Source organism: Procambarus clarkii, chromosome 19, assembly GCF_040958095.1.
Source record: "Procambarus clarkii isolate CNS0578487 chromosome 19, FALCON_Pclarkii_2.0, whole genome shotgun sequence".
Classification (NCBI taxonomy): domain Eukaryota; kingdom Metazoa; phylum Arthropoda; class Malacostraca; order Decapoda; family Cambaridae; genus Procambarus; species Procambarus clarkii.
This window is the reverse complement of record NC_091168.1, coordinates 22,355,003-22,372,197: the sequence shown is the minus strand read 5'-3', so window position 1 is coordinate 22,372,197 and position 17,195 is coordinate 22,355,003. Positions and strand designations below refer to the sequence as shown.

Here is a 17,195-nt window from a genome sequence, read left to right as displayed (position 1 = left end):
TGAGAAAAAGACAAATTAAAGTACCGTACTACTTCAAAGAAATCAAGGTAATAAGTATAACATTTGGCATTTAAAGAAACAAAATTACATGAAATAATATATGAAGCACTGCAAAGGTAAACATGAATGAAAAAAATTTATGAGTGCCAATGACAACCATTCATTAAGGCATTAAAATTCTGAATTAATTTATTATCTAGCCTTTGTTACTCTTTTGAATTACAGTACACTGTATCCTGAGTTTCATTGCAAAATTCACTGCTTACCTCCTGTCCTATCTTTTGTATGTTGCTGACTTTTCCTGTATTTCCTAGCCTGTACTACTTATGTCTTGCCAAAGGCGATAACTGCAGCTCAATCATCCTGCCGGGCAGAATACTGTGCTAAGGCTTTGTTACTTAGGCACCCTATATACTAATACATGCCACCTAAATTGAAGGTTACCCTACTATCAGCCAAAGAATGCATGTTTGCAAAAATTAAGTCCAAGAGGGTTTATATTATGACAAAGGCTGAATCCTATATTTTCAAGAGAAACTAAAGACAAGGAAATAACACAAGATTCATTTCTAGTGGCCAAGTAAAGTCTAGCATTATTGCTATATAGATTTGCTCCATAAACCAACCGACCAGCTTGGAGGTTAGAGTGCGTATAAATCTCAATACAAGATGAATGAGGGTGGGCAGCATGAAACAAATATAATCTTGCACAGTACGTGCTAAATGTATCAACATTTCTCAACAATTAATGAGTTAATTATTCAGAGAGAAAACTAAGGTCTTTATAATGATTTTTATCCAAGATGATTAACAAATATGAAATGTGACATGCATTAGCAAGCATATATTGAAAAATCAGATGAATATTTCTTCAACTGCCTGGTACAGTGCTTGTATGTACCAGTAGCAAGTACCCAAGTCAATTCTTTTTATTATAGTGTGTGTGCAGTATTATAACATGCCAACCAACATTTAATAATCTTTGAATTGTAAAAGTAAACTAAACCTCTACTATTTTGAGATCCAGTACCAGCAATCCTTTTATATATTTTAAAATTTTTGCTTTATACGCTACAATATTATATACACTTCTTTGTATTGTACAACAATTTAATCACATTTCATGTAACCCCCAAAAATAAAGTTTTTTTGTAACTTTTTTATTATAAAATTGAAATCTCCATCCTCATAACAGCAATAAATAAGAGCTTTGTAAACTTTTGAGAGAATATCTAATGCTGTTCAATACAGGTACATAATCTCCGTCAACAAAATAGTTTAGTATCAACAATCTTTGAATACTTTAAACCAAAATAGATTCAAATACCAGCTTGTAATAATCCTAACGGCACACACTGTGGGAGAGAAGAAGCGGTGTTTGGCATCAATATAAGCAATGAATACAATACAAAATTTTGTCCATTGAGATATGAACATCCTCTTTAAGTACAATAGAAGTTTATTCACATACAGTACTGTACTGAAAATACATGAAGAAAGAACACTGATGAGTGTAGGTATGAAGGAGACATTGATTGCTATGAACTAATTGCTACGTGAGTGGGGGAAGAAAAACTAATTTAAATTCATGTAAAGAATGATGCTATTCAGATCACTGTGTTGCAAAGCCATGTTGAAAATAAGGATCTAAATGGGTGTAAACTAAAAGTGAATAGGAAAGAGGGGCATGACTAGTGGACAATAGAAAAGGTGAGATATGAGTACGACAGATACTACTACATGTTTTGTCTGAAAGTGTGAATTCGCTTCTCGAATCCATCTTGGCAATCTACATATGATACTGTTGTTAAGCTAAGGCTTGTGTGCTGAAATACCAACACTGGAGGTTCCAGTTCTTGGTTGACATGGGTTCATTGCAGAATACGGTGGAGCCTCGATTAACGAATTTAATTTGTTCCAGCACCGAGCTCGTCTTGTGAAACGTTTGTCATGCGAAACGAATTTCTCCATTTAAAATAATGGAAATAAAATTAATCCGTTCAACCCTTGAAAAACATCAATATAACATTTTATAATGTAATTATAATACATGTAATTATTATAAATGTTGTGTTTTATTGTTTTTAATTGAACTTGAAGCGTACAATTGAATTTGTCCGAGAATTTGCGAGAACCGCACCATGTGGTTTGCTCGTTAATCGAGTGGAAGCTCGTCGAGATAAATTGTCCGCGAGTGACTCGCTCGTTACCTGAAATGCTTGTAGATGGAGACGCTCGTCACTTGAGGTTCCTCTGTACTCTCCCTTTCTGAGGAGGATTTGAACAATCAAGTCAAATCAATTTGAGTCTGTTTCTGGACTGAAAGGGTACTTTTCCTCCTTAATTTTGGTTCCTTGGCTACATACAATGTGATTGACACAATGAAGGCAGAAGATCCTGAAATCTTGTTCATGAACTCAGTCCACACAGAAATGCACACAGGCAGTCCCCAACTTGTAAATGGGATAAGTTCTGAAAAGGCACTCATAAGTCGGTCGTTTGTAATGCTGAACCAGATTTTTCATGGGCACACTGCAATAGTGGATGCATTCCTTAACCATCAAAAATCAACGAACCAAAATTTTTGCCAGGAGGGTCAGCTCCTGGATCAATAACCACAACATCACTGATATCATCACCAGCATCAATTCAGAAAACCCTGATATGACTTTTACCACGGCAAAAACTCACCAGCGATGAGACCCGGTGCCCAACCTTGAAGATGTCTTTCGCCACAGCTGCTATGTAAGAGAGAGAGAGACCCTTGTGTAGGGAGAAATAGCAGTGATATTGAGAGAGACCCTTGTGTAGGGAGAAATAGCAGTGTTAAATGTTGAAAAACAGTCTGGAACTCTGACCCCTTTCAGATGCACAGCGCAACATCTCAACAGGAAAATGTAATCTCCTAAAAACCAATGTAAACAAAAGGAATAAAATCGTTAAAAAAAAAAAAAAAAAAAAGCAGATTCAATGCAAGAAAATATAGAGAAACAACAGTGTTAAATGTAGAAAAACAGCCTGGAACATTATAAGACATATAAATGAAGTATTGGGAAATATGTATGACATGTATAGGGAGGGAACATTATTGAAACCAGGCAGGCAGGGACATGTGCAAGCCCCTATCAGTCACTTGGGAGAGGGCGGCAGTGAGAACAAGACCAGTGTTGTGGATGGTCTCCAACAAATACGATAAGTGCAGTATTATAGAGGTTTATAGCAGTGCTTCCCCTTTTCTTTATGAGTTAGATAGGAATTAGTGGAAATAAGGATTTTTGGAACCCTGTGTGTAGGGAGAGTGGTGTGTTGTTAATTCAGGTGTATGTGCTCAGCTGTGTGTCACATAGGGGTTATACATTTATTTTGTATATCCATTTGTAAACCCAGGCCCTTTGTAGTGACCTAAGAGGAGTGGAATAGAGTAATTACCTTAAGTCCCAGGTTGTAGAGGGAGAAGGAACCTCCCTCTCTCTTTTTGTCTGTATCAATCCTGTGGTGGATCCAAGTACCCCCCTTTCCCCTGTTCTAAGAAGTGTGAGGAAATCTGGTATTTGTTAAATAAAAGCCTTTTTGTAAAATTGTACCCCAAGGTGTATTTCTTGTCCCATGTAGTTAGAACTGGTGATTACTACTATATAGACCCCTGCACTTACATTATTTATAAGAAAGTAAGAGCAGGTGTTGTTAGCGATACTTTAGGGTACGGCCTCAAACAGCGGATTCGGATGCTTCGGAATCACCACACCGCCTGATTTAGTGAAAAAGGATCGATACTTGGAGCTGAAGCAATGCTTCAGGTGTTACCAGTATTCTCACTACACCAGCAAGTGCACATTGTGTGTACCAAAATGCAGTATTTGTGTCGAGGACCATCACTACAGGCAGTGTAGTGATGGTCCTGTACAGCCACCCACCAAAAATGTGTCTGCAACGACCAACATACAGATGTCTCCCATGACTGCCCTCACAGGAAGGAGGAAATCAAGACGATGATGGAAATCTTTGCTATCGCTACACCTTGACCTAACAATCCACCCACATCTGCAGCATTCCTGGACTTGCCCAGGATAATACCTGGGAAAGTTGTTGCTACCTCACCATCACCTGGCCCCTGGGGACGCCACACTCAGCCGACCTCACCTACACCTGCAGCCATCACCAATAACACCCTACTACCGGTACTTCTACGCCTCGCCGACAAACCGGCAGGCAACGTCAACCTATACGTCCACACCATCAACTAGCTGCTCACTGCAAATGAAATGCCGACCGTGACAGTACCCGGCAACCTTCTCCCAGCTCCTCCAGCTGCCGGCCCCACAACCAATCCGGAAACAGGGATGCCACCTACCCTGGCTGCCCTTGCCAACATCGACATCACCACATTTGAAGATGATGACGGACCACCCGTAACTTCGATAACCGACACTAAAAGCGTGTTCCAGAGCCAACACCGACGTTGACAAGCATGGCCTTGCAACTGAAGAGAATGACGACAAATAGACCCCCTTACGTTCTCTACATTGCGCCCAGCAAGTTCAACGGTAACACAAACACCAGACGACAACTGGCCCACAAATGTAACAGGATAATCAGCACAAAGAATGTCAACAAACACCCTGATCCCATGCCTCCTGCACTCCTACACTGAACTCCTACACTGAACTCACCATACTGAAGAAAAATACCACAACCCGGAATTTCACCGCAAATTCCCAGATGGACAAATGGAATTACTTAAAAAGGACGACGATCCCAATGATACCAAACTACCAACGTTGTGTGCAAAAGTAAAGTGTTTCCATACACATTAATAAAAGTATCTGTGTGTATGTCTGGTAACAAACTGCATGTGTAAAGGAAGAAATGTATATGTATATTACTCAGAATATTCAGTAATATGTTGAGAATAGCTTGAGCTATCTCATCCCTTTGTGTATTTATACCGCAATAAACTTATCATTTCCAGTCAACAACTTTTAGAGCAGGAAGACATTATCTTTTGCATTTATTGTACTTAATCACTATAAAATTATAGACATAATCAAATGCAATACATATACAGTACCAGTACTTGTAATCAGATACTGTATTGCAAAAGCTTTAGATAAATGTGACCATTGAGTAATAGGACGTGAAATGAAAAAAGAAAATAACTAAATTTAATAATACAGTAATTGATCTTGTTAGGGACAGAAAGCCTGTGTATGTATATATTTTAGGCTTGTATCAAGGCCCCCCAGTTAAAATACTGACCCTTCCCAGGATACAACCCCACAACAGCTGCTTACCTACCGGGTATCTATTTACTGCTACGTGAAATACAAAAAAAATCTTAAAAAGTATAGGTTACAAAACACAGTCAGATTCCACAGTAAGAAGCAATAGTCAATGATCCTGGAATAATAAAGTTAAAAGATCTAACATTTAGAATACAATAAAGTAAACATAACAATAACCAGGAAAATGTATAGGGTGGATGTGAAAACATTCTAAACAAAGGATGCAACACCAATAATGACACTCTTCAAAGCACTGGTGTGCTCCTATGGAATATTCTTTGGCCTTCACATTCTTTTTCAAGACAAGTGAGAGAGAGCTAGAAAATACACTATATAAAACCAGCGTTGACTGTAATGAAACGCCAGTTTCTCGGTGAGCCCCGGAGGCTTCCTGAAGTGATCATCACCGATTAAGTGCCATAATACCAAGCATCATCAGTCGCAGATTTCTTTGTGCCTACTGGGAACCACGAGCCAGAACCTGGCCCCTTAAGAGAGGCACAGGGAGCGATGGCCTATGATCACTTTACATTTAAAGAATATCATCTCTGATATCACCACGAAAGGCACCCAGAGAGATAAGCGAATCAAAAGAAACCACTGCCTCATTTATAAACACAACCAAAGTCACCAAAATGCCAAAAGAACTTCCCAAATAACAAAAGAAACAACAAAACTTAGTTCCTCCCTCCTTTTCCCTCATTGGGGGGATGGAGGAGCTGGCTCGGAGAGCCCAAGCCAAATGGCTTCAGTCCTTTACCGAGAAACACACCACCAACCTGAGGAGGGAGGGTGTTAAAAAGCATCTGGGGCTCACCCAGAAATTAGCGTTTCATTACAATTGATTCTAGTTTTCTGTGGGGAGCCCTGTTGGCTCCCTGAAGCTAACTACCCACAAAGAAGGACAAGAAGGGAAACTTACCATGGAAGCGGGAGCATAGCAGGCATAAAATCAAAGTTGAGATCGAAGGTCGCAACAGACGCCCCAAAGCAACACAAGACCACAGAGGACCCGGAACGTTCACAAGATACCAAGCGACCAAAATCCTGTTAAACCTCCAAAACCCCATGCCCCTAACATCTGCCTAAGGCATACAGTATTACCAAAAACTGCCAACAACGCAGCATACTGTACTTGCAAATATCATGAGCACGAGGGTAGACCGCAGACTGGCTAGCTTTAATGACACTGCGAACGACCTGAGAAAAACGAGCTCTGGAACAGAGAACCAGAGAAAGCAGATCAACCCACACCTAGTCCACCGAAACCGAACCCGTGGCTCGAAGGTAGTGGCATAAAGCCGTCACCAGACAAAGTGCATGATGCACCCCCGACCGAACCAACCATGCTTCCACAACCAAAGGACCCCTCCGGAAGCCCACAGTCTCATTCTTCGCCAGAAAAAGAAGACACAGGCTGCAATCGAACGAGCCCAGGACCAAAAAAATAAATCCCCCCAACGCCAGAGGAGAGCATGAAGCTCCCCCACCCGACAGCTGGAAGTCAAGGAAATAAAAAACAAAGCCTTCCAAACAATTCCTGGTCAACGGGGCCACACCAAGGGGAAGAAAGAAATGAAAGAACCCTGTCCAAAGACCAGGCAGGTTCAGGCAATACATGAGCAGGCCGAAGGTGCATCGCAAGCAGAAGCAGCTCTGCCAATGCCAAGACTCTGACAAGACGCGACAGTATTAGGAATCTCATGCCTATCAAGGACAGAACAAGATGGACTGGAACAGAAGAAAGACCGGAGCCAGACCGAGAAAAAAAATACTGTAAGTGTACCACCATCTCGACCAATCCAGCTGAAAGGTATCCACCACCAGGGCCTTGCAATCGGGGAACAGCACCGAGTCACAAAGAGACTGACGTCCAGGCACCCAAAGGTTCGGCAAAGCCAGAGGAAAGATTCGGCATCAACAGACCATTCCGTGGAAATAGGAAGAAAGCAAGACAGACCATTGGCTAAAACTTTGGACACTCCCTGAACATGAACAGGCCAGAGATGCAAACCCCGAGAATTCAGCAGAAGAGCTATCTGAAGCAACCAAGCCCACAGAGCCACAGAAAGAAGACAACCCCCGCCTCCTGGGTGAGACAATGAACCATGGGCAGTCCTAATGAAGCTGGATCACTGATCCCTGAGGAATCTGAACTCTCTGCAGAGCCTACCACACAGCCACAAACTCCCGCACTGTGCTGTGCGATGAAAAGAACACCAATGGCCCTGGCCAGACTGGTGAGCACTGGTCACTAAGCCCCAGCCTCCTGCCAAGGCGTCTGTGAACACATCGAGTGAGGAAGAAGGCGCCATAGCACCAAACCCCCCCCCCCCCCCCCCCAAAAAAAAACGAAGAGGCAGTCAAGTGATGCAGCACTTAAGCATCTGCCAAGTAACCTGAATTTTCCTCGACAGCATTAGATAGCGAGACTGCAGCCAGAGCAGGGCTACAATAGGCAGGAAAGTGAAGCTGACCGAAAGTCTGGTCCAACCAGGTCCTAAACTGGGACGGAACCAACTGGGACTTCCTCCAGTTCACCAGGAACCCAAACCCGGCAAGCTGGGAAAGAACCAGATCCTGGCTAGCAGACAAGCAGACCAGCTGGGAGCCCAAACCAGCCAGTCATCGAGATAGGCCAAAACTCTCAGTTCTAACAAACAAAGATGGTCCACCATAACCCGAGTCAAGCTCTTAAAAACGTGTGGTGCCAGATTCAGCCCGAATGGAAGAGCCTGAATATGGTAAGCCTTTCACCCCATGACAAAACCTAACCAATCCCTGAACCCCGGATGAATAGGAACATGCCAATAGGTGTTCTTGAGGTCCAGAGAGATCATCCAAGTGCCCAGGTCAAGAACGAGACAGACCTGGGACAAAGTACTCATCCGAAATGAGAGGCAAGGAATCAACCGGTTCAGACGGGACAAATCCAGAATGTACCAAAGATCTGTACAATCCCTTTTATGGACCAGAAAAAGGCAGGGAAACCCACTGTTGAGACAAGATCATTTCAAGACACACCCACGCCCAGATGCACCTACTCCAAGATGACTTGATGAAGGGAAGGAGAAGAGGCCTCCCCTATCAGATCCAAACCCCCGTAGGAGAGACCGCCCAATGCTGCCACATGCTGTACAACACAACCCAAAATGCTCACGAATTGTAGCACCAGGCATGGGCAGAGAGAGTCAGCCTTCTCCCCACTGCCCCATGAAAAGGCCAACGGGAACCCCAAGAACCAGCCTTCCGAATAGTGAGCAAGGTGCCTCCTAGTTGGGTGGGATGCGACAGCCCCAGCTACCGGCACCATGGAAGACCCACCTCGACCAACAGGTGAAGGTAAAACAAAAACCCGGTAAAAACCTGGCTCGACCTCTCTGAGAGGACCAACGAAACCGGCCCTCCATCCCGGACATACAAGTCAGAGGCCGGGTGACAACTAATTAGAGTCCCCGACCAAAATTGAGCTACCGAGTCCTCAGGAAAAAGCAGAGGACAGAGAGGGGAAGTTGAAAGAAGAGCCAGGGCCCACGCTGAATCCAAAGCATGAGCCAGCACAGTCTGCAGACATCTGAAGCGTCAGGTGAAAAATACAAAGAAACTGCCACCCAGAGTATCACAGCAAATGGATTAAGCAAGGCAGAAGCTGAAGCAGCCACGACAAAAACCCTCGAGCATTGCAGGAATGAAAACTGGCGCTGCTTTAAATTTCTGGGCTTCCACAGAAGAATGGGTGATCGTGAACACATGGGGGAAACAAATACCACTTGACTCTAGGTCGTAGGTGTCACCAACCCAACAATCAGTATGGTGGAGGCAGAAAGAATGAATGATATGTCCCCGAGTGGCACCAGGTATTAACAACCCTCAAATTTGCACAGGGCAAGAGCAGGCACAGAAGAGGTATCCATGGTAACCCCCCTTCCCCAAGTCCGAGGTTGTTTTCTAGAACCTACAAGGTGAATGAGTCCTGCAGGAAGCCCATGCACTGGAGCTGCAATGCCAATAAACCCTGTCAATGCAGGTAACCAGCCCACCCAAAGCCTAAGGAAAAGTCATGGGGTTCAACCACACACTTTAGGCTAGGCCTAATAAAGTAAAAGGAAGGGCCCCAAGGAATATACGACCATGCCCGTGTCATATAAATTGGATAGAGCTTCTGCCTCACACGTGTGGAGTTCGTGGTTTGAGTCTCCTAGAGCCCAGGTGAATGAAATAATAATAATAATAATATGAATTGTATTTATTTATACAACTGTACATACATGTGGTAAATGAACAATAGAGGATACATAATAAGATAAGTGCAATGCATAAAGCCACTAATATGCAGATTGTTTTGGGCATCAAGTAAAAAAATAAAAAACAAAAAAGGGGTAATATTAAAATCTAAGTGAGAAAGAGAACATTTTTGAATTGTGGAAGATTTAGAAAATGATTGACAATTTTTTTTATATTTGAAGACTGCAATTCTTGCAGCAGTACAAGCATAGTACATAATCTTATAATTGTAGAAGAGATTAAACAGACAATATAAAAAAAATTGTGATATTTAAACGTGGCAATATTTATTAACCGTGCAAATTTAGGAATTAATGTTCACAATACCAGCAAACACAGGTTAACAAGTAGGATGATAAGAGGGGAGTAGAGTTTACATGAAGCTAATTAGGCAAGTACCAGTAGTTCTTGGTTTCTCTTTTCAACGAGTTGAGAGAAGTACAGTACAGTCTTTATTCCCATTAGGGAGGTCATGCCACAGAGATCCTTTATTTGCACAGCATTTCTACCTAGAATAAGTCGCACTCGTGGAATATCAAAAGGATATTTGCTTCTATTGTGGTGCCCATGGGTTCTGTTGCAGCTCTCTAGGAAGTGCTTGAGGTCAGGATTAGCATTGCAGTTCAGAGTTTTATAAATATAGAGTACACTTCAGATGATGTGGTTCAAGAGAGAGAACTTGATAAGCACCTCCAAAGGATACCTAATCAACTAGGTAGTGATTCGTATGTCAGGCTGCAAGCAACTGCGTCCAACAGCCTGGTTGACCAGTCCAGCAATGAGGTCTGGTCGAGGACTGGGCCGTGGGGATGCTAAGCTCCAAAACCACCTTAAGGTAACCTCAAGGTAAGGTATGTGATGCAACTTAATATTTAATATACTTAACGATTTCAGTAAGGGAGCCGAGTGCTGTCTGGGACTGGAGTTTATTTTCTAATTGCTGATATACTGTATGTTGAGTAATTAGGGGTAAAGGTAATTTTGGGCTTTAGAATCCCAGGCACAGATACTCTAAGTTAAATATGGATAGATGAGTGAACAGTACAGTACTGTATTACCAAGGCAGGGCAAAGTACATAGAATCTGATTTTGGAGGAAATGCTACTGTTTTAGAAACTTTTTTATTATATTTTGTATGTGGCAATGTAAATTTACCTTGTTATCAATGTGATCAAGGAATTTCCCATCTATTTTGTTCTTAATCTGGGTACTGTTAATTTTTAGGTTAATTTGATTAAGGGACTTTTTAACAAACATGTAAAATGTTTTATCAATATTAAGGACAGGTTTATTAGCAGTCAACCAGACGATTTTTTAGTTCAGTATTCACTGCCATTTAGAATAAGTGGGTTAACATAGGAGAAAATGAGGTTTGTGTCATCAGCAAATAGTGGCTTCAGGTGTTGAGTGGCATTTGGAAGGTCATTGATGTGAATGAGAAAGAGGAGTGGGCCAAGTATACTGCCCTGTGGAATGCCAACATTAATTGCAAGTATTGAAGGGAATACTGTCATTGAAGTAATATTGCAAGTATTGAAGGGAATACTGTCATTGAAGTAATATTGCAAGTATTGAAGTGAGTGTCCTCTGATTCCATAGCATTGCAGTTCTGAGCTCAGCACTCCATTTTAACTGACTTTTTTTTTATCTTTATGTACAAGAGTCTTGGCAGATATATATGGAAAAAAGCTAACATGGTTCCAATCTACAAAAATGGTAGCAAGGAAGACCATCTAACTTAAAGAGCAAGCACAGTAGTGCTTGCTCTTGAATCATTAGCAAGCACAGTAGTCAAAACATTACACAGAGAGTAATGCATCCTGCCCTAGAGGGGAACTTTATAAGTATAGTAGGCTCCCTGATACAGTACAAGGACTTCCTGATACAGTGCAAGGACTTCCTGATGCAGTACAAGGACTTCCTGATACAGTGCAAGGACTTCCTGATACAGTGCAAGGACTTCCTGATGCAGTGCAAGGACTTCCTGATACAGTACAAGGACTTCCTGATACAGTACAAGGACTTCCTGATACAGTACAAGGACTTCCTGATACAGTACAAGGACTTCCTGATACAGTACAAGGACTTCCTGATACAGTACAAGGACTTCCTGATACAGTACAAGGACTTCCTGATACAGTACAAGGACTTCCTGATACAGTACAAGGACTTCCTGATACAGTACAAGGACTTCCTGATACAGTACAAGGACTTCCTGATACAGTACAAGGACTTCCTGATACAGTACAAGGACTTCCTGATGCAGTACAAGGACTTCCTGATGCAGTACAAGGACTTCCTGATGCAGTACAAGGACTTCCTGATGCAGTACAAGGACTTCCTGATGCAGTGCAAGGACTTCCTGATACAGTGCAAGGACTTCCTGATACAGTACAAGGACTTCCTGATACAGTACAAGGACTTCCTGATACAGTACAAGGACTTCCTGATACAGTACAAGGACTTCCTGATACAGTACAAGGACTTCCTGATACAGTACAAGGACTTCCTGATACAGTACAAGGACTTCCTGATACAGTGCAAGGACTTCCTGATACAGTACAAGGACTTCCTGATGCAGTGCAAGGACTTCCTGATACAGTACAAGGACTTCCTGATGCAGTGCAAGGACTTCCTGATACAGTACAAGGACTTCCTGATACAGTACAAGGACTTCCTGATACAGTACAAGGACTTCCTGATACAGTACAAGGACTTCCTGATGCAGTACAAGGACTTCCTGATGCAGTGCAAGGACTTCCTGATGCAGTGCAAGGACTTCCTGATACAGTACAAGGACTTCCTGATACAGTACAAGGACTTCCTGATACAGTACAAGGACTTCCTGATGCAGTGCAAGGACTTCCTGATACAGTTCAAGGACTTCCTGATACAGTACAAGGACTTCCTGATACAGTACAAGGACTTCCCGATCTCACTCTCCAAAATTGAAACTATAATGTATATAGACAGTATATATATATATATTCTTAAACCTCTTAACTACACTCAGCATATTGTCTAAGAGCAGAATGTAGTTTATGCACCAGTTCTTACTAAACACACAATACTAAAAGTAAATTTGCTCCAAGAGACACAAGCAATACATCATAATGCATGACATCATAATTCACAACAGTAACCTAACCATATAAACACCTTCCCACAAGGCTCCACGTGCCAGTTGCGATATCCCCCACCTCGCGCTCCACTTACTTCAACGGCAATTCTGGGATGTACCCCAATGCCTGGGACACAGCACACTAGTACATAAGCATCTTCTAGTATACTAGCATCACTAGTACACTAGTATCATTAGTACACTAGTATCACTAGTACACTAATATCATTAGTACACTAGTATAGTACAATAGTATAGTACAATAGTATCACTAGTACACTAGTATCACTAGTACACCAGTATCACTAGTACACCAGTATCACTAGTACACCAGTATCACTAGTACACTAGTATCACTAGTACACCAGTATCACTAGTACACCAGTATCACTAGTACACCAGTATCACTAGTACACCAGTATCACTAGTACACCAGTATCACTAGTACACCAGTATCACTAGTACACCAGTATCACTAGTACACCAGTATCACCAGTATCACTAGTACACCAGTATCACTAGTATACCAGTATCACTAGTACACCAGTATCACTAGTACCACTATCACTAGTACACTGGTATCAATAGTACACTAGTATCACTAGTACCTTCTTGTACAGTTCAGAAACCAAGAAAAACTCTGATTCACTTAAGCATGACACATGTTAAATTTCTGTTATTATCCATCTCTCTCTCTTTTTCCTTCCCTCTCTCCTTTTCTCGGCAAATTACAGTCATAACGATGTTAATCAAACGATTATTTAATAAGGTGAATACTGTAGACATATGAGTATAGTTGGTAGGCCTAACCTTGGTCGTGTTCTTGACCTCTTTATTCCCCCAAAACTTCCTTCCTCATTGACCCCCTTACCTAAATACAAATATTTACAACTGGGAATACATACAATATAATGTGTCCCAGCCTTCAAAAGCTCTGCCATCCCCGCATATTGCCCCTACAGTAAGCGTTGCTAAGCTGCAAAGTAAGGCAAATGCCCTCCAAAATCCTGCTGGTTGGTGGCTCTCTTAAATGTGAATTTGTACCTGTGGGCCGCCATTGAGCTTGGGTTTCTTGGTGCCACAGCAGCCGGCGGACATGGTGAAGGATGGTGGGCGGGACCTGGGTTGGGGAGGCCTGGCCGACACCTGCTGCAGCAGTTTTTAAGGGATGGGTGAAACAGATTCTGTCCTCTGCCTCCTCTCTCGCTCTCTCACACCACAGCAAGAATCACTCACAGCTGATCCGGCCGCGTTCAGCCCACACAATGAAAATATTGCATATTTCTGCCGCGGCGGGGTGACTGGTGCACAGAGAACCCCGTTGCTGTGTCACACACTTTAGTCTCACCTATTCTAAAGCCTTTCTATGGCCACTAAGATAAGGCGTTGCCGAAAAGGCGTGAGAAAACAGCCCCGATTTCTGAATTGTTAAACGCGGCCTCTTTGTTTCTGCCACCTTTCATTTTCACAGGAAAATAGGTCAAGTGGGAAATTAATTGTCATTGGGAAGTTTCAGGAGCTATAGGCATCGCTAGTAAAACAAACTAACTTATTTTCTCGCCACTGGACCCCCTGCCATATCTATCTAGGCTCAAAAAGAAAACAATAATCGAAAACCTGACTCTGCGGTGTAAACAATTTTCTCTGAAGAGTTTCTAGTCCATTTTCTCTGAATCGCCACTTCAAGGGCCCTATGCTCGGGGAACCTCCAACATTCCTTATATATATATAAATATATTCTTCGCAGTTATTAAGTTAAAGATAATAAGGATGTATTCAAGGGTTACTGCCTATTAGCATAAATATGTGTAACTATCCACGTGTGGCGTTTTCATTTTTTATAATATAAATATATATATATATATATATATATATATATATATATATATATATATATATATATATATATATATATATATATATATATATATATATTTGTTGAATATTATTAGTATTTCCCAAATATTTTTTATTCGTATTTGTTTGTTTTTAGATTTTTTATTATTAGCAAGATTAGGTATACACATCAATGTGGCTGTGCATAATAAAGATAGAAATTTAAATTGAATTGAATGTGGTTGTTTTTAACAAATTTAGGTATACACAGTAGTTAACAGGTGGAATACATTAAGCAGTGATGTGGTGGAGGCTGACTCCATACACAGTTTCAAGTGTAGATATAATAGAGCCCAGTAGGCTCAGGAATCTGTACACCAGTTGATTGACGGTTGAGAGGCGGGACCAAAGAGCCAGAGCTCAACCCCCGCAAGCACAAATAGGTGAGTACAGTAATGTGCTGCTACCCTATTTTATATCAAAGATTATAGTGCATAGATCAAAAGCTAGTTGTAAGTTCATCTAATATCCCCATAGCCTCAACTAGCAAAATCTGGGTACAGCACAAGAATATCTTCCAATATTCGTGAGTGTATGAAGTAGTTACAGAGCTCAAAGGACCTCATACCGTTTGGTCTGAAGTCACTGATAACAGGGCAGTCACAGATATAGTGTTGGAGAGTATGTCCCAGTTCTTGTTCACATAGTTTACAATTGGAATGTTCACCATTGGGGGAGGATTCATTACCTGTAGCCACCTGCCATAGATATCGATATCCCAGCCTAATTGCCAGAATTTGCCTGGGATATTAATTTCAGCCAACAATTAAATTAATTAAGAATTAACAATACCCAAATTGTGAGCACGGTAGATGGCAAGTTCCTTGGCGTTCACAGTGTCAAAAAACTATTTTTTTATTGCTATATACAAAATATTATTAAAAAGGTTTCCATATTATTAAAAAGGTTTCTATATTATTAAAAAGGTTTCTAAAACAGTAAGCATTCTCTCCGAAGTCAGATACTATGTTCCTCGCCCTACCCTAGTTACTCTGTATTATTTACTCTTTTGTCCATATCTCCCCTATGGTATCTGTGCCTGGGGATCCACCACCCTTAATTACCTCCGACCCCTAATTACTCAACAAAACTCAGCAATTAGAACAATCACAAATTCCAGTCCCAGACACCACTCTGCTCCCTTACTGAAATCCTCGATCAAGTCTGTACATACTCTCAAGTGCTCTCTATATCTATAAAACTCTGAATGATGACTTTCAGCGTTTCCTAGAAGATAAGATAACATAAGATAAGATATTTATTCAGGTAAAGGTACATACATTGAAAATGAGTTACGAACATAAAGTCGGATTAATAGATAGAACTAGATGATTCCAAGTTTCACTCACATTTTCCTTTGTAGTAAGTTTTTTTTTTGTGTTACTCGTATCTTAAATTTGTATTTACTAAGTATTATGTACTGTCTACATTTATTGTCAACTAAGTTCTTGCATTTCTTTATTAAAGTGTTTACTCCTGTCTTTATGTTCTTTGCTTCTTTTTAGTGTTGGTTTTTAGTCTAAACCCAACATTTTTAAAGTTCTAAAAATTGTAGAACTCTCTCTCCCTCCTTTTTTATGTTGTTAAATTAAGACTAGAGATCATAAGGGCTGTCAAATGACGTACCAAGTGAAACTGCAAGCAAGAGCTGTTATCCTACCTCAGCTCATCTATCCTACCTAAAGCCTGCTCCTAGAAACTCATTTATTTCATGAGGATGTACTTTGAAACTATCATATAGGGAACTATCATAAAGGACCTCTCATATTAGGAACCTGGCGAAACTGCAAGCAAGAGCTGTAATCCTAATTCAGCTTCAGCCCATTTATTTCATGAGCTTACTATATGCATGATTAGGAATAAACTTTATATCATAGTCATTATGTGATGCAGTGCGAAAAAGATACGTGAATTCGGAGACAATTCTATAACAAATGTTCCAAAGATGTGTAAATATTTCATTCAAAAGGATCTGCTACCAGAAATATTGGCCAAATGTCCCCAGTTTGCTAACTGTAGGTAGTAACTAAGTAATTATAACCTATCCACCGTTGCCCACTGGATAGGGGGCGGTGTGCAGGACAAACATATCAATTGTGACACTAGTTTTCCACATGTCTGCTGCTTAATTTAAAAAATATACTTGTGTTGTTCGATCTCGAGCCCATTGTTGATGTGACGATATGTATTGAATTTTGTAACTAGCTCATCAAAATTGTAAGTAGCTTGGGTACGAGGGCACCCAATGATTATCCAGGCTTCGTTCTGCAATTTTTCAAGCCCTCCAAGCCTTCTTTCAGGCATCAAAGGAAACAGAGGTGCGGCATAATCCACTAAAGATGTGATGTATGCAAGGTGGGTCATTTTGACAAGTCTGACATTGGCATCACAGCCCGAGTGATAACCTGCAACTGCCTTGAGAGCTCTGAGCCTCTCTTTATACTGATGACAGTCTGAATACAACAGGACCATACAGTGGCACCTCAAGACCAAGGTATTTGAATCTGTTTACACAGTCAAGCTGGGAGCCATCATACAGTTGCATCTTGCGAACAGCTCCTCCCTGCCTGGGTGGGCGCCAATTTAGTATCTTTGTTTTCTCTGCTGAGATG

General features: G+C 41.3%; 1 protein-coding gene across 9 annotated transcripts in view; it reads right to left on the bottom strand.

Annotated features, from left to right (window-relative positions):
- Window positions 1-14,247, bottom strand: part of LOC123757562 (uncharacterized protein CG5902) — an 81,871-nt gene extending 67,624 nt beyond the window's left edge. For 2 of the 9 annotated variants that reach the window (XR_006772776.2, XM_045741309.2), the window contains exon 1: window positions 13,732-14,244. Coding sequence is in view for 4 of the 9 variants with exons in the window: in XM_045741309.2 (XP_045597265.1) it covers window positions 13,732-13,785 (54 nt within the window). In the remaining 5 variants the exon portion in view is untranslated. Of the gene's footprint in view, window positions 1-266; window positions 364-13,731 lie in introns of all 9 variants that reach the window. The other 7 variants (XM_045741312.2, XM_045741311.2, XR_006772778.2 and 4 more) reach the window with 7 other exon arrangements.
- Window positions 14,248-17,195: the final 2,948 nt, after the last annotated feature.